The 22,746-nt window shown below is 50.0% G+C and overlaps 3 protein-coding genes across 28 annotated transcripts in view; 1 reads left to right on the top strand and 2 right to left on the bottom strand.

Moving 5' to 3' along the window:
* Positions 1-1,730: 1,730 nt before the first annotated feature.
* Positions 1,731-3,984, top strand: LOC135971877 (golgin subfamily A member 8K-like). Of its 2 annotated transcripts, XM_065548334.2 has the most exons (3): positions 1,731-1,919; positions 2,173-2,281; positions 2,401-2,574. In XM_065548334.2, exons 1-3 carry the CDS (start codon positions 1,879-1,881, stop codon positions 2,563-2,565), a joined length of 315 nt encoding a protein of 104 aa, XP_065404406.1. In that variant the 5' UTR covers positions 1,731-1,878; the 3' UTR covers positions 2,566-2,574. The 2 variants fall into 2 exon arrangements, 1 of the variants encoding a protein (XP_065404406.1); XR_010588225.2 differs by lacking the exons at positions 1,731-1,919; positions 2,401-2,574 and adding an exon at positions 2,644-3,984 and having other exon boundaries at positions 2,155-2,281.
* A 6,775-nt stretch (positions 3,985-10,759) lies between these two features.
* Positions 10,760-14,803, bottom strand: RPS17 (ribosomal protein S17). Its single transcript, XM_045395934.3, has 5 exons — positions 14,773-14,803; positions 14,324-14,475; positions 13,232-13,337; positions 12,647-12,712; positions 10,760-10,888 (listed from the first exon to the last, which is right to left on the bottom strand). Exons 1-5 carry the CDS (start codon positions 14,773-14,775, stop codon positions 10,808-10,810), a joined length of 408 nt encoding a protein of 135 aa, XP_045251869.1. The 5' UTR covers positions 14,776-14,803; the 3' UTR covers positions 10,760-10,807.
* A 2,745-nt stretch (positions 14,804-17,548) lies between these two features.
* The window catches only part of CPEB1 (cytoplasmic polyadenylation element binding protein 1), a 100,070-nt gene continuing 94,872 nt past the window's right edge, over positions 17,549-22,746 (bottom strand). For all 25 annotated transcript variants that reach the window (XR_012415293.1, XR_012415294.1, XR_012415296.1 and 22 more), the window contains 3 exons: positions 21,508-21,602; positions 20,802-20,882; positions 17,549-19,029 (listed from right to left, as the gene is read on the bottom strand). Coding sequence is in view for 20 of the 25 variants with exons in the window: in XM_073996581.1 (XP_073852682.1) it covers positions 18,919-19,029; positions 20,802-20,882; positions 21,508-21,602 (287 nt within the window). In the remaining 5 variants the exon portion in view is untranslated. The remainder of the gene's footprint in view (positions 19,030-20,801; positions 20,883-21,507; positions 21,603-22,746) is intronic.

Here is a 22,746-nt window from a genome sequence, read left to right as displayed (position 1 = left end):
ACTTTGGGAGTCTGAGGCAGGAGAATCACTTGAGGTCAGGAGTTTGAGACCAGCCTGGTTGACACGGCAAAACCCCATCTCTACTAAAATTTCAAAAAAAAAACCAATTACCTAGGCCTGGTGGTGCATGCCTGTCATCCCAGCTACTCAGGAGGCTGAGATATGAGAATCATTTGAGCCTGGGAGGTAGAGGTTGCAGTGAGCTGAGATCGCACCACTGGACTCCAGCCTGGGACACAGAGTGACACTGTCTGAAAACAAAACAAAACGCAGAAACCAAAAAGACTCCTTAGACTCAAACTGGTTTCCGAACTCAGTTCTACTGGTTATCATTCAACTGCTTTGCATTTCTAAGTTTTTCTTTTTTTTTTTTGAGATGCAGTCTCGCTCTGTCGCCCAGACTGGAGTGCAGTGGCTGCATCTCAGCTCACTGCAAGCTCCGCCTCCCGGGTTCACGCCATTCTCCTACCTCAGCCTCCCGAGTAGCTGGGACTACAGGCTCCCGCCAACTCGCCTGGCTAGTTTTTTGTATTTTTCAGTAGAGACGGGGTTTCACCGTATTAGCCAGGATGGTCTCGATCTCCTGACCTTGTGATCCGCCCATCTCGGCCTCCCAAAGTACTGGGATTACAGGCTTGAGCCACCGCGCCCGGCAAAGTCTCTGTTTCTTTAACTTCAAAAGGAAGTTAGCGTTTTCCTTGCAGAGGTGCTGAGGATTAAATGAGATAATACGTGGAAACATTAGGCATGTAGTACACTTAGCAGATGCTGGTTGGCTCCCCCTGTTTTCCACTAGTCTGTGGTCTACAGTTTAAATGATAGGGAAAAGCGTGTGAGATTTGAGGCTGGGGAAGGATGCATTGGGTTCCAGGCAAGGGAGGCAGGCTCTGAGGCCTGGAGCAAGGGACCAGGGGCCTGGGCAGGCCACAGAGCACCACAGTGCCCTTGCTACCCTATTAATGGGCCAGGAATCTGGAAGCCAGCTAGTAAACGCCCTCATGCCCAGGATCATCCTGCAGGTGGAGCTGAAGAGCCAAGAGGCTCAGAGTCTGCAGCAGCAGGGAGACCAGTACCTGTGTCAGCTGCAGCAGTATGTGGTCGCTTAGCAGCAGCTGACCTCTGAGGAGGAGGTGCTGCACAGGCAGTTACTGCTGCAGACCCAGCTCCTGGACCAGCTGCAGCAGCAGGAAGCTCAAGGCAAAGTGGTAGCTAAGATGGCCCGCCAAAAGTTGCAGGAGACCCCGCGGAGGGAGTTGCTGAGGACAGGGCCCCAAGAGGGACAACCTGGCAACCTCCGTGCTTTCTCACCCTCTTTCCTGGCCTCTTAGGAGCACCTGGAAACTACCAGCCAGCAGAAACAGCAGCTAAAGCCAGGTTGAGCCTCATGGTTCTCCCTGGGGAAGGTACGGGAGACCACTCGGAGGAAGAGGCGAGAGCCTCAGGAGGAAAGGGGGACTGTTAGCAGCACAGGATTGAGGAGTTGGAAGACACCTTTAACACAGCTGGTCATTATGCCGACCGGGTGTCCGCGCTAAGTTCGGTATCAATATGGTGACCTCCTGGGAGCAGGAGGCCATCAGGTTGCCTAAAGATGGGAGAACTGGCCCAGGTCAGAAAGGGACCAGGTCAGGACTCCGGCACCAATCGGTAGTGGGACTGTGCCTGGGCAGTATAGCAAGATCTTGGTTCTTAAAAGTAATAATACAGAACAGCTCATTCCCCTCTGGGAATGGGCTGGCTCAGGGCTACACAGTGAGGGTGGGGGCAGAGGTGGGCCCCCACTTCCCTTGTTGGGTTGTCTGAGGACCCCTCTGGCCACTCCCTAGAAGAGATGGAGGAGGACATCTGGACAGTGAGGAGGAGGAGGCACCTCGGCCCATGCAGGACATCCCAGAGGACCGGGAGAGCCTGGAGGTCAGGTGAGCCTGACTTTCCCTGCCCCTACTTTGTCACCTTCCTCGCTGGTCCCTCCCAGATCCCCTTATGTTCTTGGTTTCCCTGCCTTCTGATTTCTGTGGACTTTCACTCCTTCTGGGAGCCAGTGGTCAAACACCATTTCACTATGACCAACAGGTGCACACTCTGAGCCCCAAGGGAAGGGGCTGTGCTCCATCTCCCTGCCCCGGTTGTTCTGTGTATGTCCCTACAAGAATACTCACCTCTTGCCTTCAGGTGGCATTTTTCAACGACGCTGGAGCCAGTGCCCAGGAATAGCAAAGGGTGTGCTGCCAGCCCCTGGCTCACCCAGTGGCTTCATCTCAGAGGACCCCAGGGACTGGGGGTGAGTCTGTGTGTGGGGAGACCCACAGAGCCCTGCATGGGGCCATCTCTGCGGGGGTGGGGGTGGGGGTGAACTTGGGCGCCAACACCAGCATGGCAGCTAAGCACCCCTCCCTCCAGGTGAACCTGCTGGAGCTGCAGGGACAGGTGTTGTGGCTTGTGGGCGACCACAAGGAGGGGCACGACAAATTCCTGACCACTGTCCAGAGCCCTGCTGATCAGCCCGCTCTAGGAGCCCCAATCCCCCAGGAGCTTGGGTGTGCTGACAAGCAGGGTGGTGGGTAGAGCGCTCAGGCGGGGTGGGCGGGCAGGAGCAGGGGAGGCTCGCACTGACCTCAGATCCCCTCCTCCCTCTGTCTGAAGATCTTCGTGGCTGAGCCTCACTGACAGCGTGGAGCCTGCACCAGGAGAGGCCAGGGAGGGTTCTCCCCACCACAACCCCACGGCACAGCAGATCGTGCAGCTGCTTCCTCTAACGCAGGACTCTCCAGGAGCACCGAGGCTTGCGCAGCAACCCCTGCATGCCATTCTTTTCACCGTGCCGAGATCAAGGAGATAAACATCACCATCATCTAAGAGCTGGTCAAGAAATTTAAAAACAAACGAAAAAAGTTTAGGGGTCAATCTCCTACACAATTCATTTACTTCATTTGAATGTTAGAGCCACTCATGTTTATTTGTGTTTCTAACTTAAATTTATTTGTAGAAAGTTAAAGGAGAGTGGGTCTTTCCCTCATGTTCACTCTGTATTTTGACAGTTCAAATCACTTCACTTTTACCTGACACATATAAATGACTAGGAATGACCTTCAGATAGTGTTTAGCATCTGTAACCTATCTGACAATAATGTGTTCATCAGGGACCTCTGGATTAAATCACATACCGGCATATTTAAGCTGAATGTCAGTCTGAAAAATAAAAGTGCTATATTAACTGAAATACCACTCTTTGTGTAGGAATTTTGTCATATGTTTAAGAAAAAGCTAAAAAGAATGGAAATTCTATGACAATAACTTTAGTCTTTCTTCAAAGTGCATGCAGTCGTTTGCAATACCTCATTCAGCCAAGTATTTGTTCTCTTCCTCATTCAGTATAAGGCAGCTTTCAATTTGCTTAGAAGGCAACATTAGAAGGTTAGAGTTAATCAGAAACATAAAATCTAAAATGTGAGTTCAACTGAATAAATTTGAATTTCTGTAGGAAGAATCAAAATACCTATTTAAAGATTGCAATATATGATAATCATTTTTAAAGTATTTGATTAAACTTTAGGTTTTCCAGAAATGAAAAAAATCAATTCTAAAACCAAAGCTGATTTTTAGAAAATGTGAAAATGTAAATCAGCCCTATCCATAATAGAGTTTCTCTAAAACTTTATGTTAGTCATTTTTAAATAACTATTCAAAAATGTAACTGCTATCTTAATGTTTTGAAATAAGTTAAAACATTTTAAATATGAATACTATAGTTTAAAAAAAAGAAACTAGGGGAAGGAAAAGTAGAGAAAGAAACGCCAATTCCAGTCCAAAGATTTATTTGCCAAGTTTTCTTAGAATGACTTTTACCAATTTATGAATTCTTATAAACATTGAATATATATGGAAATACTGAATCATATAATGGAAATATTGAATTTGCCTAAAGTGGCATTGTTGACTGCTGCGATGTTACTGTAATGTAATAAATTATTAAATTGTTGCAAAGTGTTGTTTTTGCCTTAAAATTGTGTGTGTCTTGAAAACTATAGTATTAAATACTATAGTGTGCAAATACTGGGCACGCTTGGCATGAGATAATCTGTTTTTATTTTTACAAAATTATAACTATGTAAGTGTGTTTATTAAAAGAACAAACTAAAAGTTATGGGATGAAAGAGTTATGGGGCAAAACATGTGGAAAAGTGTGTCAAAAAAAGTAGAAAAAAAGTTTTATGAAAAGTTATTTTAAAAAGTTATGAAAAAGAAGTTGTGGTATTAAAAAAAAAAGTCACAGGATATAAATAAAAATAAATAAAAGCAGGCCCCTGTCAGCATAAGCCTGGAGAAGTGGGTCTGGAGTCTTCACCCCCACCATGTCCCTGCCACCCCTTCCCAGTCACCCGTTTACCACTAGGGTAGCAAGACAAGACCCCTGTCTAATGGGGGGAGACAGACTTTTTGCCACCTTGACCACGGCTGAGTCCTTGAATTTCTGGACGATGATGCTTGTTATTTAAGAACCAGAGGCTGATGGAGTTGGTTTGTTTGGAGGAGGCCTGATGACCTCTCTACTCTCACCAAAGCAACTTTTCCCTGGGGGGCTCCCATCTTCTTATTCAGAGAGGCAGCTGAACCAGGACAGTGGGGCTAACAGTAGACCAAGTGAGGGCATGGGCTGCTGGGGTGACTCCCGCTTCCCCAGTATACACATTGAATTTGTGTAACATTCTGGGGGGTAGGGCCACCCCCTGTATTGTACCTAGTGGAGGTTGGAGCTGGCATAAGGAGAGGAGGTTCTAATAATTATTTGCAGCTGGGAAACTTACTTATTCCTAGCATAGGACAGAGGAAGGAGGCGGTGATGGGGTCGTGGCTAACCTTGGTGATGTGACTCCTGTTTATTTCACTTTTCATTGTGGAATAAATGGATTTAGCTATACTGCTCAGCCTGGTGTGTTCCCGTTTCCCTCACTGGGTCCTGCAGTTTGTCCCACAGAACGAGGAGCCCCAGAGTGTCTGAGCATGTCCAGCAGCTGAGCTGTTGGGGATCTTCCAGGCCTGTTACCTGTATGCTGCCTGGTGACACCTAGTGGACATGACGGGGACTGCCATGGTGCCTAATGGGCACAGTCCCGCCCTGACAGCCAACAGGCTCAGAAGCGTGATCTAGCTGTGGCCGGGAAGACAGATACCAGCACCCAAGGGCACTGACTTCCATCTACCCCAGGTGTCTTCCCTTCCGTCCGCCTGCCTCCCTCTCCTGTCTGCACTGGGTGGCCTGTTCTGTCTGTCCCTCCAGAGTGCAGGCTGCCCCTCAGTCTCCCTCCAGGCTGAGTTCATGACCCTGCCCCCTAGTGGCCAGAGCCGGCATCACAGGATAAGAACCAGCTAAGCTCCAGGGACTTTCCAGGAAATGTGTCCCTTGGAAAGGCTGTAGCCTTTTCACCACTCCCAACAGCACCCTAGAAATGGCTTGGCCTTTCCCCTCCCCTGAGCTCCACAGAGAACACAGCCAGCAGAGGACACATTGCCCGTCATCCAGAAATGGGTTTCTCAGCCGAGGGACAGAGGACTGGTAGAGACTGTCAGTCCACGCAGCTGCCTGCACAGCACCCCCATGCTTGGTGGAGGGTGGGAGGGATGGCGGGGGCTGGCTGTCCACATGACAGGCTCACTGGAGGTGGCACACTTTGGAGGGGCGATGTCAGGGGACGGCTTTCTCTTGTTGGGCCACAAGACTCCACAAGGACAGCACGGGGACTGATTCCCAGTGCTAGAGGCGAGGCCATCGGCCATGTATAGGTGTGCGCATATATATATGAGTATCGCTATTTACAGAACAGGGCAGGGGCATACCACAGAGGGGGCACAAGTTTTCAGCAACGGTCACAGCTGGAAGTGTCAGCTCACCACTACAACAGACTAAGTCACAGATGAAGGCTTTGGGGCTGGGGATCCACTGTCAAGTCACAGGACACCCGCCCAGGCAGGCTTGGAAAGAGAGGCCTCCGAGAAGAGGAGAGATCTGTTTAGAGGTCGAAGCAGGGCCTGGGACTCTCAGGACGGGATGGACTTGCCTGACCTGATCAGCGGGCAGTTGGAGAGAAGCAGAGAGAAAACGGGAGACAGAAAAGGAAGCAGATTGCTGGTGAGGCAAGCGCAGAGCATGGGCACAATGCAAGAGCTGTGTGAGGGCCAGGGAGGGGAGGGAGCAGGTGCGGGTGTGTAGTAAGGTTCCTGGAAAAGGGGCTGGAAGGGAAAAGGGAGGAAGATGGAAGGAAGAGCCGGAGCTTCACAGGTAGTGCCTGGGGGCTGCAGCGGCCCTCCACACCCCACATACGCCTCTCCCACGGCATCCAGGCAGTGCACCCACAGTTCAGACCAATGCTCAGTCCCCTCAGGCTTCCCTTTTCTCTGGTTACCCTGTCTTCCAACCCACTGGCCCAGGGCCACCCCTCACCTTGGGGAGCCCCAAGCAACAGCCACCAGGCCTGATAGGGAAGGAATACTGCTTGAACCAGGATGATGACGCTAAAAGGGATGGACGGTTGGAATGAGCGCCGGAGGCCCCTCTGGGCCATCAGAAAGCCCAGGACCCTCTGAGAAGACCCTTGGGTAGGCAAGGAGGGCAGGCAGCCAGATGCCACTGGCCATAGATTTGTAAGTCTAAGAGGGAAGCCTCAGCTTGTTGGGGGACTGCAGGTCACATAGGTGAGGCTGGGCCCTTCCTGCAGAAAAAAGCAGAAGAGGGAGAGTCTGTGGCAGGAGAGGCGGGCAGGCTCACTGGACAGAGCTCAGCCAGGCCAGCAGGCACTGTGGTCTCCTTGGCTGAATAGCATAGGTGACCCCTAGGAGCAACAGGCCAAGGTGAGTGAGCCTGCTGGTCGGCGGTAGTGCTTCAGCGGGGGCCAGGGACCCTGCCTTCAGTCCACACGAGCAGCTATGATGGTACCTGGGAGGGAGGGAAGGGGGCTTTGTGTCCCTGCCCGGTCTGTGAAGTGTGTTGTGGGATGACCGTGTGCATGGGAGTCTCAAGGTTTTATCCTCGATCACCAATGGATTGCAACAAATAGAGGAGGTGGGACCCCGACTATCACCACCGCTCTGCAGTGGATTTGGCTCTCAGCACTCCCAGCCTGGGAGCTGGATACCTGCCCTGGCAGCATGACTCAGACTGCATGACAGGTACAGCGTGCCCAGGATGATGTTCCTAGACCTCTGGCCGCCTCAGAATCCAGCCCCACACACAACCCCCTCCAAGCTCCCACCATAAACCGCAAGCTCTCTGCCGTCTCTGACAGCTCCAGAGAGCACCCACGTCTGCCAGCCCGGGCATGGAGCCCGTTCCAAGAGCCCCCAGGCTCAGTCAGGGAGGCTGGGGGGGCTTTGGGACCGTGGGGACCAGCCCTGGTACCTGCGTCTGGCCGGGATGCTCTGCACCTGCAGCCAGGAGTCATCCACGGGCCCCTGTGGGCGTGCTGATGGTGGTCGTGTTGATGGTGGTCGTGTTGATGTCGCCAATGATGCTGAGCACCTCCGTCAGCATGTGGTGCATGCGCAGCATGTCGTCGCCCCACTGTGCCTGCTCTGCTGACTCCTCTATCAGTGTGTTCTGGTCCCCATGTGAGTACAGGTTGGACAGCAGCTCCGAGATGAATTCCTTGGTCTGAGAGTGGGCAAAGAGGGAAGAAGGGTGGAACCTAATGCCTGTGCTGCCCTGGCCGCCCTGCCGGGCCCTGCTGGGACTGTGCGCTGGGCTTGGAGCCCTAAGTATGGCTTTTCAGATGTGGCGTCTACACCACTTAGACTCGAAGATCTGCCTCCCCACTGCCTTTTCTCACTCAGATGGGAACACTGAGGTCCAGAGGAAAAGTCACCTGTCCAAGGTTACAGATCTGGAAGAGGACCCAGGACCTATCATGCCACCAGGACACCTGTCTACTTGGTTTTTAAAAATTGTTTTTGGAGATAGGATCTTACTCTGTTGCCAGGTTGGAGTACAGTGGATGAGATCACTGCTTACTGCAGCCTCAACCTCCTGGGCTCAGTGATCCTCCAATGTCAGCCTGTCAAGTAGCTAGGACTACAGGCATGTGCCATCACCAAGCCCGGCTATTTTTAAAATTTGTGTGTACAGACCTGGACTCACTGTGTTGCCCAGGCTGGTCTCGAACTCCTGTGCTCAAGCGAACCTCCTGCCTTGGCCTCCCAAAGTGCTGGGATTACAGGCATGGGCCACTGTGCCCAGTCCCACGTTATATTTCCATGGGACAGCTCTGGTCTTGACCGTGCCTCCCTCCCTGGACCTGGTCCCAGAGGGCTGCTTGCCATCTCCCCCAGGCCAACATGGCCACCTGCATCCCCAGTGCCATAGGAGCCCCCTGCCCGCATGGGGCAGTGCATGCTCATTGTTGATCATGAGGTGCATGATGGTCCTTGTCATGAGACCAACCACGAAGTCCAGCACGGTCTTGTTGACAATGGCCATATAGGAGTCTACCAGGTTCTGGGTGGTCTCCTTTAAGATCTATTTGCTTAGAATAGTGTTTACTAGAGGTGAGGAAGGGTAAGGGGGAGGGGGTAGCCAAAGGTTGGCTAACAGGTTAACAGATACAAGAGTACATGGCTGAATGTGGTGGCTCACACACTGGTGTAATCCTAGCTCTCTGGGAGGCTGAGGGGAGAGGATCACTTGAGGTCAGGAGTTCATGGCCAGCCTGGGCAACATAGGAGACATTAGGTCTACAAAAAATTTAAAAATTAGCTACGCATGGTGGTCCATACCTGTGGTCCCGGCTACTAAAGCCCAAATTGAAGGACAAAATAAATCAATCACTTTTCACATTTTGTGAATGTGATCAAAATGTGACCAAGGACTCACTGAATTACATAGTATTATATCAATGTTACATTTCCTGATTTTGATCATTGCATTGTGGTTATATAAAATAATGTTCTTGTTCTGGAAGTAACACTGAAATATTTGGGAGCAAATGGGCAGATCTCCAAGTGGAGCAGAAAAAAAGTTGTGTGTATACATATATATACACATATGTATTATATGTATATACACGTGTGTATATATATACACACACACATACATATACAAAGAATATATGGCCTGGCGCGGTGGCTCACGCCTATAATCCCAGCACTTTGGGAGGCCGATGCAGGTGAATCACCTGAGGTAGGGAGTTCAAGAACAGCCTGACCAACATGGGGAAACCCTGTCTCTACCAATAATACAAAATTAGCCGGGCGTGGTGGGCACCTGTAATCCCAGCTACTCGGGAGGCTGAGACATGAGAATCACCTGAACCTGGGAAGTGGAGGTTGCAGTGAGCCAAGATCACACCATTGCACTCCAGCCTGGTCCACAAGAGCAGAACTCCGTCTCAAAAAAAAAAAAAATAGCTTTGTGTGGTGGTGAGCGCCTGTAATCCCAGCTACTCGGGAGGCTGAGGCAGGAGAATCACTTGAACTAGGGAGTTGGAGGTTGCAGTGAGACAAGATCGTGCCACTGCACTCCAGCCTGGGTGACAGAGTGAGACTCTATCTACCGCTCCACCCCCCAAAAAAAGATAAAGCCATTGAAGCAAAATATGAACTAGTAAACTTGGGTGTTCTTTGTACTATTCTTCCAACTTCTCTGTAAGTTTGAAATTATACAAAAATTAAGTTACAAAACACATTTAAAATGTTTGCTGTATTTATCTGCTTGACAGAAGCAGATATGCAAGAATCACTTTAAGGCTAGAACTTTGCCACTTCCTGGCTGCTTTTTTTTTGAGACAGGGTCTCACTTCGTCGCCTAGATTGTAGTGCAGTGGTGTGATCTCGGCTCATTGCAACTTCCACCTCCAAGGCTTAGGCGGCCCTCCAACCTCAGCCTCCCAAGTAGCTGGACTACACATGCATATCACCATGCCCAGCTTCTTTTCTACCTTTTTTGTAGAGGAGGTCTTGCTATTGCCCAGGCTGGTCTCCAACTCTCAGGCTCAAGCAATCCTTCCCACCTCAGTCTCCTCAAGTACTGGGATTACAGGTGTGAGCCACCATGCCCTGCCCGTTCTCTTGGACACCCGTCCACCAGCTAAGCTTGGCTCTCCAACAGCTCCTCCTCCCACTGGAGAAACACGGAGCCACCAACTTTCCTCATACGCAAGGGCATGAACCAACCAAGTGCAGCCCAGCTCCTGAGACGCACACGCACACACGCACACACACACACACACACACACACACACACGCAGTTAACTGACAGCCTCAACAGAGATCCTAAAGCTCAGAGTCCAGGGCAGTCTACTCAGGCTGCAGCTGGTTGAGTCTGCCTCCAGTTAGGCTGAAGCATCCCAGTATCATCGGTTCTCCCACATTTATTCACATTTGTTGAGATCTCTTATATTCCAGGCACTGGGCTCCACACTGGACACAAAGACACCACTTATCCTACCTCCCACTGACAGAAAAGTAAAACCCTGATACACGTGATAATCCTGTTGCTACCATCTCAATGTGGGCAAGTCGGCCCAAATTATGTGTACCGAGCAGGGGTTGAAGAGGCAGGGAAGCAGGGTGGGGCTGTCAAAGCAGCTTTCCAGGCTCATACTGCAGACCACTAGCCACACGCTCAGGCTTGCCCTTGCTCATTTACTAAACTCCGGTGAACCCATTCCCCATAGACAAGCAGCACCCGAATCCCAGGCAAGTGCCAGCTGATGTGTCACCTTGAGAGCTCCTGCCTTTACCCACACACAACTGCAAAGATGACACAGGCAAGGCTGTTGTCCCAGATTTATTGAAAATAATATAGCATTGCAGAAAAAATTCAAACAGGTCCCCGAGGCGTTTTGAAATTCATCCCAACTGTAGGCTGAGTGACCTGCAGGTTGGACAGACTGCCGAAGTCCTGGAACGAGAAAATGGATTCAGTGAGCAGTTACTGGTGAGATCTGTGGGTGGGCCCCAGAAGAAAACAGAGGGCCTTCTCCCTGCCCCTAGAGCCACAGCATTCTCAAGGAGGTCCAGAGGCTACCTGAAAGACCCTTTAAGAGCCAACAGGGGCCTCAATGCCTCCCACTTTTCCAGTGTGATCTTCCTTCAACACACACCTGACCATGTGGTATCCCCATTTACAACTCTACGACTTTCACCCAATGTACCATACCATTTTCTGTTTTCACAACCCCTTCCTATCACTCAAAAACACCATTTCTCAATCTTGGCAATGTAGACATCCTGGGCTGGACATTCTTTGTTACAGGGAGCTGTCCTGTGCATTGCAGAAAGTTTAGCAACATCCTTGGCCTCTATCCATTAGAAATTAGCAGGTATCCCCCCTTGCTATGAGAACCAAAACAATGTGTCTGGACATTGCCAAATGTGCTCTAAGACAAAACTCTGTCCCTTTGAGAATACACAGTGCCACTTGCTTTGCAGGACCAGCCCCAGGTAACAGCTATTACTAATCTAATCAACGTTTGTGAAGGGCCCAAGTACACAAGGCACCAAGCAGAAGGGAGGGAGGCAAGAGCAGACCCTGCCCTCGCACAAGCTCAGGCTGGTGGGCAGGGCAAGAAGCCAAAGGGCCCACCTTATACCTGGAACTTCATGTCCTATTTGGTCCTCAGAAACCCATTTTAGTTTCAACAAAAAAGCTGCATTCAGTGCAGTGGTTATTTCAGGAGGAAAAGACCCACAGCGGGCTGTGCCTGTACTGGTGATGTTTTTCTGAAGCTGGGAAAGCACATGTGAGTTCATTTTGCTAATTACCTTTTTGAGTGCCTTAAACATTTAATGACTATAAAAATAGGAAAAATGAAGTTGTTCAAAATCACCAACTGTCCAATGGATTTTTTTTTTTTTTTTTGAGGCAGAGTCTCTCTCTGTCGCCCAGGCTGGAGTGCAGTGGCCGTATCTCAGCTCACTGCAAGCTCCGCCTCCTGGGTTCACGCCATTCTCCTGCCTCAGCCTCCCGAGTAGCTGGGACTACAGGCGCCCGCCACGTAGCCCGGCTAATTTTTTGTATTTTTTAGTAGAGACGGGGTTTCACCGTGTTAGCCAGGATGGTCTCGATCTCCTAACCTCGTGATCCGCCCGTCTCGGCCTCCCATAGTGCTGGGATTACAGGCTTGAGCCACCGCGCCCGGCCTGCCCAATGGATTTTTGAAGCCCATGCTTTCACCTAAGTATGCAAAAGGACTAAGATTAAGTCACAGAAGAAACATCAAAGTGCAATGAAGATACCCTGAATTACCTAAGTAGTGCCTTGTATGTACCTGGAAATGGACCAAAGCTCATTTCTGAGTGGTTAGCATGGAGACACCAAAGGAATACCATCACAGAAGAAAAGCAGGCAGAATGAAGACAGCCAGGGCTGACACAAAGGGGGCAACCTAAGCCAGCCATAAGACCAAGAACAGAAGCAGCCAAGAGAGAAAAGGTATCCTGAAAGCCACTAGATTTGGGAATCATGATCCTGAGGCGAGCAAACTCAATGCACACAACTTTCGCTACACCCATTATGAAAGCAGTCCAATTTAGTGGCTAGAAGTTTAGATGGGATTCCCAACTCTGCCACTTACTAGCTGGGTGACCTTGGATAGTAAGACCTACTGATGGTTTTTGACCAGGAAAATACCACTTTAGGAATCCACCAAACACTTACCAAAAGCTTCAGCATTTCCTTAGTGTCAGGATCTACTTCAATTATCTCCTGATCCAGGGCTGAGACCTAGAAGCAAACGAGATAGGCTCAACATACCAATCAATGAGATTATCACTCACCTCTCCTCCTCCTTTCCCCAGGTTCTTAAATATGGAGAAGAGGAGTTGCACAAGGATAGCATTCCTCTCACAAGGCAAGCAGTCTCTACAGTATTACAGACCCCGATGACCTGTTCTTCTGGTCTTACCTTCCCATGCCCTCAATACTACTATTCAGTATTCAGAACACTTGAAGTCTTTGTTTACACCAAGGAATACTATATTAGGGGCAAATGAAAAACCCACCTGCCACGATGGCAGTCATCAAATCAACATTATTAAGGGCTCTCATGAAATATGGACTAAACTAGTTCCAAAAGAGCAGAATGGAGGCTAAGAAACTGATAGGGGGCTAGGGGCACCTACAGCTGGTTAGGAAATGTATGGATAAAAGGTCTCAGATTCAGCTGAGGTCCCTTTGGAAGCCTGAACCCACAGCTTTATCATTCGAGGATTAGCCAGAAGCCCAATTATCCAGAAAGTTTACCTCGGGAACGTAATTGTCTCTCCTTTCTCTCTCCTCCTCCTGCAGCTTGATGGAGATACCTCTTACAGGGCCTCTCTGAATCCGCTTCATCAGATGGGTGACATAGCTACAAAGCACGCATAGCCAAAGAGAACAGTGAGAAAACAAATCAACTCCCACCTGGTACTCAGCACATGTGGATATATAAATACCCGCTTTAGTTCTTTTCCACAGTGAGAAGGGAGAGGACTATACTGGGACCTCCTACACATAGAACCTCCACTGGTCTGAGCATTCCTTCCCTTTGGTTTCTCACTCACTATTCAAACTCTCCTTCATAGTGATCAACTCCCCCTCCCCCGCCCCGCCCCGCCCCGCAGTTTCACGACCCTTCACAGCCTTCATTTTCTTTCTTCCAATTTCAAATTCACATAATTTGGCAATTAATACGTTGACTTTGGCACTATTCTTCCAGACCATATTCCTATAAATCTCTCGAACAGTAACTGCAACTGTGAAGAACGCATTAGAAGTTGACACCTAGCCGGGCACGGTGGCTCACGCCTGTAATCCCAACAATTTGGGAGGCCGGATCGCTTGAGGTCCGGAGTTCGAGACCAGCCTGGACAACATGGTGAAACCCGTCTCTACTAAAAACGCAAAAATTAGGCGGGCGTGGTGGCATGTGCCTGTGATCCCAGCTACTCGGAAGGCAGACGCAGGAGAATCGCTTGAACCCGGGAGGCAGAGGTTGCAGTGGGCCGAGATCGCGCCACTGCTCTAGCCTGGGCGCCAGGGCAAGATTCCCTCTCAAAAAAAAAAAGAAAGAAAGAAAAAGGAGAAGAAAAGAAAGCTGACACCTAAAAGCAACGTAGCTACAAGGCAAGAGGTCTGACGGTGGCTACCTCCAACCCAGTGTCACCGCGGCCAGTCATGACACAAGCCTAAGTTCACAACGGAAATCCTGCACACGCAGAGCTCTAGCCCTCCTCCGGGACACCAGGGAGCTCAGGCTAACGAAACCACCACAGTACCGTCTCTTACAGAGTCGGAGGGCGGCAGAGCACATAAACAGGCCGCGGGGCCCCGGAGACCGAGGAAGCTCCGACTCACCCTGCTATCTTGTTGCGGAGCTTCTTGCTGGGGATAATGGCGATCTCCTCGCACACGCGCTTGTTCGTGTGGAAGTCGTTGCCCAGGCGCGTGTAATACTTCTCTATGATAACCCGGGCCGCCTTCTTCACGGTTTTGGTGCGAACGCGGCCCTGCGGGTGGAGAGCACAGGATCACTCACGAGCCAGTGCAACCTTTTGGGAAGAGTGCCGCACCGAGCCCCGACGGGTGTGGTTGGGGACCGCCGGCTGCGATGAGCCGGAGAGGGGGCCCGGCTGGGCACTGCCGGACGCCGGGCTCAATGCGGAAGCTGCCTTCCCGCTGCGCTCCAGCCTGACAGGGCTCCGCGCCCGCCCGGCCCAGGGCCTCTTTTTGTGGGCTGAAGACCGCGGTAAGCTGCAGATGGAAGACGATTATGGAGGATGCCGGCCTCGACCCAAAACACCTACCATCTTGGCGGGTCCTTGGTAAAGAGGAAACAGGAAGCACAGGCGAGGCCTATTAAAGCTTAGGCCAGAAAGCCGCTTCCGCCGGTACCGGGGGAGCTGAGCCTACTAGGGAGCCACACAGCGCCCCCTGGCGGAGTGGGGCGGAAGCGGCGGCGGCGCGCCCCTCCGGTGGGCGGGGTGTGTCCCGCCCCCGACGGCCCCTCCCTTTCCGCTCCCCGCTCCCTCTTGGTTGACTTGGGCTAGCTTCTCTCCCTCATCTGATTTTTAATGGGACCACCCGTGTGCTGTGCTCTAGCGTAGGAGCGGTCCATCTCTTCCATACACGTCAGGGAGAGGAGAGGCATCCGATCCTCGGGAGGACCGAGAAAGGAAGGCGATCCAGGGCCGCGGAACAATGAAGTGCGGGATGACGGCCGCCCAGGGTCCCCACCCACTCCGCTGGCCAGAGACTTGGCAGGTAGAGACAGGGTGCGACTGGGAGAGACATATCTCATTTCTTCCGGGCCTTTGCTCAAATGTTTCCTTATCAGAGGGCTTTCCCTTCAGATTTAGGTAAAATAACTCCCTCACTATCCCTGCTTATATTTCCTAGCACTTGCCGTGTGACTCGGCTTATTTTTCTCAACTAGGGGTGAGCTCCATGACAGTAATGGTCATTTTGTTTAGCTAATTCCCACTGCTTGAACAGCGCCTAGCACACAGCAACCTCTCCAATATTGACATGAAGGGCCCAAATCACCTGCAGAACTCCCAGCACCTCAGGCACCCTCTCCAACCACCATCTTCAGGCTGTTCCTGCCATACCCATCCCCAAACCAGGGCCTTCCGAAGCCACCAGCTCAGGCTGCCCCGATGGGCCGCAGCCTAGGTAGGGCCCTGCCCCTTCTTCCAACTCTGCTCCCTGGGCTGACAGCAGTCCTAGGCCCCTACCTGATAGGGGAAGGCTGAGCTGGCCAGGCTGGATGAGTTAAGCAGCCCAGGGCTGTGCCTCATTCCTCAACGCACCTTAGGTACTCCAGTCGGACTCTCGACTGGGGATGGAAACCTGAAGGGCAGGAAACCCTGGCACCAAAAGTAGCACTGGGACAAAATAAAAGGCCAGAATCTCAGAATTGCGGGAGCAAACTTCCAATCAAGCTGCTGTCAGGCCCGAAGTGAAAGATCAGGGTTTGTTTTTTTTTTTTTTTTTTGAGACGTAGTCTTCCTGTCGCTCACGCTGGAGTGCAGTGGCGCGGTATCAGCTCACTGCAACCTCTGCCTCCCAAGTTCAAGCGATTCTCCTGCCTCAGCCTCCCAATTAGCTGGGATTACAGGCGTACGCCACCACGCCCGGCTAATTTTTGTATACTTTTTTAGTAGAGCCGGGGTTTCGCCATTTTGGCTAGGCTGGTCTCCAACTTCTGACCTCAGGTGATCCGCCCGCCCTCGTCCTCCCAAAGTGCTGGGATTACAGGTGTGAGCCATTGCACCCGGCCAGCCCTTTTTTTTTTTTTTTTTTTTTTTGAAATAGTCTTGCTCAGTTGCCCAGGCTTCAGTGAAGTGACACGGTTAACAGCTCACTGCAGCCTCAATTTCCTGGGCTCACATGATACTCCTGCCCCAGCCTCCCCAGTAGCTGGAACTATAAGCACACACCACCATGCCTGGCTAATTTTTTTTTTTGTAGAGATGGGGTCTCCCTATGTTGCTCAGGCTGGTCTCAAACCCCTAGGGCTCAAGCAATCCTCTTGCCTCAGCCTCCCACAGTGCTGAGATTATAAGCGTGAGCCAGTGTGCCCAGTCTGGCCTCCCCTTTTATTGAGACGGAGTCTCACTCTATTGCCCAGGCTGGAGTGCAGTGGCATGGTCTGGGCTCACTGCAACCTCTGCCTCCCGGGTTCAAGTGATTCTCCTGCCTCAGCCTCCCAAGTAGCTGCGATTACAAGCGCCTGCCACCACACCCGGCTAATTTTTTGTATTTTCAATAGAGACGGGGTTTCACCATGTTGGCCAGGCTGGTCTCAAAATCCTGACCTCGTGATCTGCCCATCTTGGCCTCCCAAAGTGCTGGGATTACAGGCCTGAGCCACCGTGCCCGGCCAGGCCTCTCATTTTGTGAGGAGACTTCCCCCACCTTGCCCAATAGTTCTTGCACCTCTCTCACAAGAGCCAGCTTCAGTATGCCGGGTTCCCTCTACCTCAGACTAAGTTGGAGGTTCCCAAAGAATCAGTCCAACAGCTGGGCCCAGGCCAACTCGACTGGGAAAAAAAAAAAAAAAAAATCAGCAGACCTTGCCACAGATCCTGTGAGCTCTAAAAAAGTTCAATTGACAGGGCTCTCTGAACAGCAAAAACCAAATCATTCCCTCTCAGAAAGGAACTCAGTCATCATAGGTGGGTCCAAGAGGATGAGCAGCCTCTGAAGAAGTAATAAGCCAAGAATTGCAGGAGAAGCTGAGAACAAGTGGCTTCTGCTGGCCCATGAGCAGCTGTGCCTCCAGCATTCTCCAGGCTGGGCCTGGAGGCTGTGAGGACCCCTGAGAAGCTAAGATGTGAGGACTTTTTATATTTGGGCTAGAAGCACCCACCCACTGGAGAGGCATCTCCAAAATGTATTTGATGATAGAAAGGACCAAGAAGTACTCACAGGGCAGGTCTCCCACATGGTCCCACTATTATCCTGGGCCGGGATCCCATCACAGAAATCCAAGGAAACAAGCTACGGCTGCGCCATTACTCCCTTACTCCCCATTAGACCCCTGCTCCCAGACCTCAAACACAGAGACAAAACCAGAACTCTGCTGCAACGTGTTTATTATGTGCCAAAAAAACTACACCACAGCTTACTCCACACATCTGTAGGAGAGTGCAGTCTTGCCTGCATATACTACAATGAGGTAGAGACTTCACACACAGCTTCACAAAACCCACAGAGTAGCTGGGATATGCAACAATGCAACATCAGCTCAGCAGGAGGGAGGGGTTATGACACTGGTTCTTTGGCACACAGCTTCCCTAGGAGGGGCAAGTAGTTTTTGTGTTTTCTTTTTCAAAAAAAAAGGAAAGAAAAAAGTCAAGTTTTCAAATTCCAGTAGCATTTCAGTCAACTGCAACTGTTATCTCATACATTCCTCAAATTAAAGATATAAGGGAAGGGTACTTGTCCCCTCTAAGAGAAAGGGCTCCTGTGAGCCTTCATCTGCCCCCACTGAAAAGCAGCCCTTTTTAGCTCAGTTACAAAAGAAAAAAGTCCTGTGACTTTGTGATTAAAAACTTCTATCAACCCCACCCCCCCACATAAGTGCAACTTAAGGAGGTGCAATAAACCATTTAAAACTATATACAGCAGCCGCTCAAACACCGTTTATCCGGTCCAGTTTCAAATAAAACAAAAACTTTTTTTTTTCTTGGTTGCAAATGCCTTGATTTGCAACTGTGAGAAACAGTGACCAGCAGTCCCCCAGACACAAATTGGCTATAATGTTAAAAGCTGCCAGGAAAGAAAAAATATCTTGTTCCAAACGACTTAAAAACTGTTTTTAAGGAGTGTAAAAAGGAACCGGTAAAAACCCTCGAGCGTAAAATATGAAATATGATTTTGGTTTAAATGAAGAGCAAAGTCTCCTTATTGTTTACAGTAAAAAACACCAGCTGAACACTCAGTTTATGCCGTTCAGGTGGGGGTTAAATAAATGGAAAGGCACTGTATGGCAACTGCAAGAATGAAACCAATGAGACCTGCGCATCATCACCATCAGTATTGCAAGGAATGTAAAAAAGCGCTTTTAATAAATAAACCTAGGTGTAGGCATCCGTGTAAATACCTCAATACCTTCTGGACACGTAGTTCTTTTTTTTTTTTTTTTTTTTCCCCGCTTTTCATCTGCAAAATGAGGAACTAAAATCTGGGAAAACTACAGAGTCGCTTGGAGGGTAAGCCAGAGAGTCCTTGCCCCTGGCATACCCCCTGAAAACAAAACCCGACAAAACTCAATGTGCATTAATTAGTGCAGAAACAAAGACAGATTCAGCAAGTGCAAAGGTGACTACAATTTTCCCTTGTCCTCGGGAAGCCAGCTCCCTGGTCGCCAATGGCAGGGTGGTGCAGGCTGCTTGCCTGACCTGCCAGCTTCAGGCGCCACAGGCCACTGGGCAAGGCCAGCTCCTCTAGCTGGAATCTCGGTTCTTCTGGTTCCGCATCAGGGGGCTGTGGTGGCGCAGGCCCTCCATGCTGTGCCGCCAGTGCCAGCAGCTCCGGCAGAAGTATTTGAAGCAGACCTGGGTTGAGGGAACAAAAAGGAGGATGCCATAATGCCTGTGTCAGCACCAGACAAAGGAGCTGTTGCATGAGCTGCTTGTTCTGTTTGGAGAAGGGGTGGGAGACTCCCGATGGCCTCTATGGATTAGAAGAGATGGTGCCTAGAAGCGCTCTCACCCCAACACAGAAGCCTGATTAACTATGGCAAACCCGCCATCCTTGTTACAGGTCCCCTTACTTAAACATGTCGGGCTCCTAGTGTGTACAGAGACCATGCTAGTTTCTCTTATCTCCTCTAACCATGACAGCCGCTGTCCTGTTCCCCTGCCCTTCTCACCTCCTACAAAGTAGTTGTATCACATGGTTGCTAACATGGAGAATGTATAAAGACACTGACAACAAATTCTAATGCTAGGCAACATCCTGCTTTCTTCCCATTAAGTGAGGAGAGGTGACTGGGTTTGTTTCTCAGTCTAGTCCCATCTCTGGGTTGCTGTGTAACCTCAGGAAAGCCACTAATGTCTGAGCAGTTATCTGACTATGGAGATTATCTGTGAAAGATCCAGATCCATAAAAGCCTGGTAGATGAGCCTGATCAGAGAGATACTCGTTCTCAGGCTTTAGCTAACAATCCAAACTTAACTTCAAACTCTCACTTGAGAGCCTCGGTTTAACCATATACAGGAGACTCCAAATCTGAGCAATGGCATTACTGTAAAAAAATTTTAAATAAAATTTAAAAAGCACCCACTAAGCATGGATGGACTGCTGCTGGTGTCCTAAGAGGTTCCAAACTTCCCCTAACACCTGTCAAAGGATGATGCTGACTAGCAGCACTGACACCACTTGGATACTTGTTGGAAACATGGAATCTCAGGGTCCATCCCAAACCCATCGAATCAGAATCTAAGATCCTCAGGTGATGTGTCTGTAATTAAGGTTTGAGAAGCACTGCCAAACGCATCCAGATCCACATTCCATCACCCAGGAACATTCAATAGAAAGCCACCTCGCTGCTTTCTGCCCGTCACTGACACCTGTGGGTACAGCCCAGGTGCAAATATCAAAGTCGTCCAGAAGTTCAGATGCAAAGGAGGAGGAAGCCCTTGAGTAGAGAAAAAATCAGCTTAGAAGGCCTCAGGGTTAGAGCAGCTGAGCCTGGCTTCTACGTACTGCTGATCATACCCAGTCAGGCTTCTATCATCTATAAAACCACCTCTCAGCAATAGTGGCATACTGCATAGCAACATCCCAGGCAAGAAAAAGGCCAAAGTATAAAGACTCAATTCAACATATTTTCCTAAGAGTTCTGGATAAAGCTATCTAAAGTGTGTCCCTGGTTTGACCTTCAGCAAACATTACTGCTGCCTCCTCTATGCTCTCAGACAACACAAGGTACCTCGGAACTCCAACATTCAATGTCATGAAGTTGGCGTAAAAAAATTTTTTTTTTTTTTTTTTTTTTTTTGACACGGAGTCTCGCTCTGCCCTAGACTGAAGTGCAGTGGCGTGATCTCGGCTCACTGCAACCTCTGCCTCCTGGGTTCAAGCTATTCGACTGCCTCAGCCTTCTGAGTAGCTGGGATTACAGGCACACACCACCATGCCAGGCTAATTTTTGTATTTTTAGTACAGACGGGGTTTCACCATGTTGGCCAGGCTGGTCTCAAACTCCTGACCTCAGGATCCGCCCGCCTCAGCCTCCCAAAGTGCTGGGATTACAGGTGTGAACCACCACACCCAGCAAACAATTTTTAATTGAGGGCAGGGACTTCACAGACATCGGACCCACCTGATCTCGACAGAAGAAAGGACCAGGCTGAGAACTGCAGATATGACACAGAGAATCTTCTAGGTAGGGGTCAATCTGAACCTGCACAAAAGCAAAATAAGATGACGAAGTGGCTCTTCTTACCAGGAGGCTCAATAGGCTATAGAAGAAGTACATATTATTGGCCACACACAGGAATGCAGGATATCGGAATGCAGGTTATTTGCCTGTTTTAAAGGAGGCTTGCAGAGAATTATGGGCCTGAAGCACAGAAAGGGGTTCTAGAGAGCAGACTCCTACACCAAGAAGAGTCAGGCTGGATGCCTCTGGAATTCAGGCAACCACACACCTTAATATGCCTGGTCCTCTCGGCAAACTGTACCTCAGCCCTCTATCAATTAGCAATATGAGCAAGTGTTCAGAGGATTCCCGAAAGGTTGGAAAATGGGAAGTCAGGCTACTCAGCAATGCCAGAGAAATACCACAGTGAGGGAAGGCACCCTACACACTAAAGAGGCTCAACAGTCCCAGTTCCCTTCCTCCTGGGTGTACAAAGACCAAGCCCACTCCCAAACCCTAACCTCAATGTTAATTCTCTGGAGTTTGGCTCACTTCCCTAAACACACCCAGCACAAACACAGCTTCAGGTCTCAGGCCTGCCCTGGGTAGTAACTGCCCAAATCCCTCTCATATACTCCAGAGTAAGGGCATAAACCAGCCAACTCACCTTCTTTGTGAACTTGGTGGTTTTGATCTCCACAAAAGCAGCGCTGACTGCTTTCAGGTAACTCCGTTGGTTATTGAAAGTCACACGACCAGATCCTAGGACAACAGACACAAGCTTCCCTTCTAACCAAATTCTCCCAAATGCTACTCTTTTAAAATGCAGGAAACCCTTTATGATACCAGTGCTGTCCAACAGAAATCTAATGTGAGCTACGATGTTACTTTATTTATTTTTTGAGACAGGGTCTCCCTCTGTCACCCAGGCTGGAGTATAATGGCATGATCTCAGCTCCCTGCAACCTCTGCATCCCGGGATCAAACAATCCTCCTGCCTCAGCCTCCCAAGTAGCTGGGACTACAGGCATGAGCCACCACGCCTGGCTAATTTTTGTATTTTTTGTAGAGCCAGGGTTTCACCATATTGTCCAGGCTGGTCTCGAACTCCTGGACTCAAACGATCCGCCCACCTCGGCCTCCCGAAGTGCTGGGATTATAGCCATAAGCTGTCACGGCCAGCCCTTATGTAATTTTAAATTTTCTAGTCATCACATTGACATTTTAAAGTGGTGACATTAATTTTAATAATATATTTTATTGGCCGGGCACGATGGCTCACGCCTGTAATCCCAGCACTTTGGGAGGCCAAGGTGGGCAGATCATGAGGTCAAGAGATGGAGAACATCCTGGCCAACATGGTGAAACCCTGTCGCCACTAAAAATACAAAAATTAGCTGAGCGTGGTGGCAGACGCCTGTAGTCCCAGCTACTCAGGAGGCTGAGGCAGGAGAATCACTTGGACCCAGAAGGCAGAGGCTGCAGTGAGCCGAGATCACACCACAGTACTCCAGCACGGCAACAGAGTGAGACTCCATCTCAAAAAAAAAAAAATTTTTATTTAACCCTGTATGTTAAAAATATTATTTCCAAATGTGACAACAGCCATGTTTCCAAAACTCAATGGGGCCACATTTAGCTGGTGGCTACCATATTCGTACCATATTTGACAGTGGAGATCATGTTAGCGCAAACCATTCAGGAATGGGGGAAGAATTTGCTGATCAAGATGGCAGGGCAGGGCAGGGCAGGGCAGGGCAGGGACGGGACTCCTTCAGTGCAGGTAGAAGCATAGGTAAGGTTAAAGGTTTCAGAGTGGAAGCCAAGATGCAGATAGAACACTTGTCTGAAGGGTAAGCCCAGCAGTTGAACTGAACCTCTCCTAGCCTGGAGGCACTCTGGAGAC

Source organism: Macaca fascicularis, chromosome 7 (assembly GCF_037993035.2).
Source record: "Macaca fascicularis isolate 582-1 chromosome 7, T2T-MFA8v1.1".
Lineage (NCBI taxonomy): Eukaryota > Metazoa > Chordata > Mammalia > Primates > Cercopithecidae > Macaca > Macaca fascicularis.
This window is presented reverse-complemented; position numbering and strand designations above follow the sequence as displayed.

Excerpts from the sequence above, each read along its gene's own strand:
- LOC135971877 (XM_065548334.2), top strand. The coding sequence starts at position 1,879 with ATGCAGGACATCCCAGAGGACCGGGAGAGCCTGGAGGTCAG. Across the intron at positions 1,920-2,172 it reads CGGGAGAGCCTGGAGGTCAG|GTGGCATTTTTCAACGACGC; the intron begins GTGAGCCTGACT and ends TCTTGCCTTCAG. Across the intron at positions 2,282-2,400 it reads GAGGACCCCAGGGACTGGGG|GTGAACCTGCTGGAGCTGCA; the intron begins GTGAGTCTGTGT and ends CCCTCCCTCCAG.
- RPS17 (XM_045395934.3), bottom strand. Across the intron at positions 13,338-14,323 it reads CTCCGCAACAAGATAGCAGG|CTATGTCACCCATCTGATGA; the intron begins GTGAGTCGGAGC and ends CGTGCTTTGTAG. Across the intron at positions 10,889-12,646 it reads AGGAAATGCTGAAGCTTTTG|GACTTCGGCAGTCTGTCCAA; the intron begins GTAAGTGTTTGG and ends TTCTCGTTCCAG.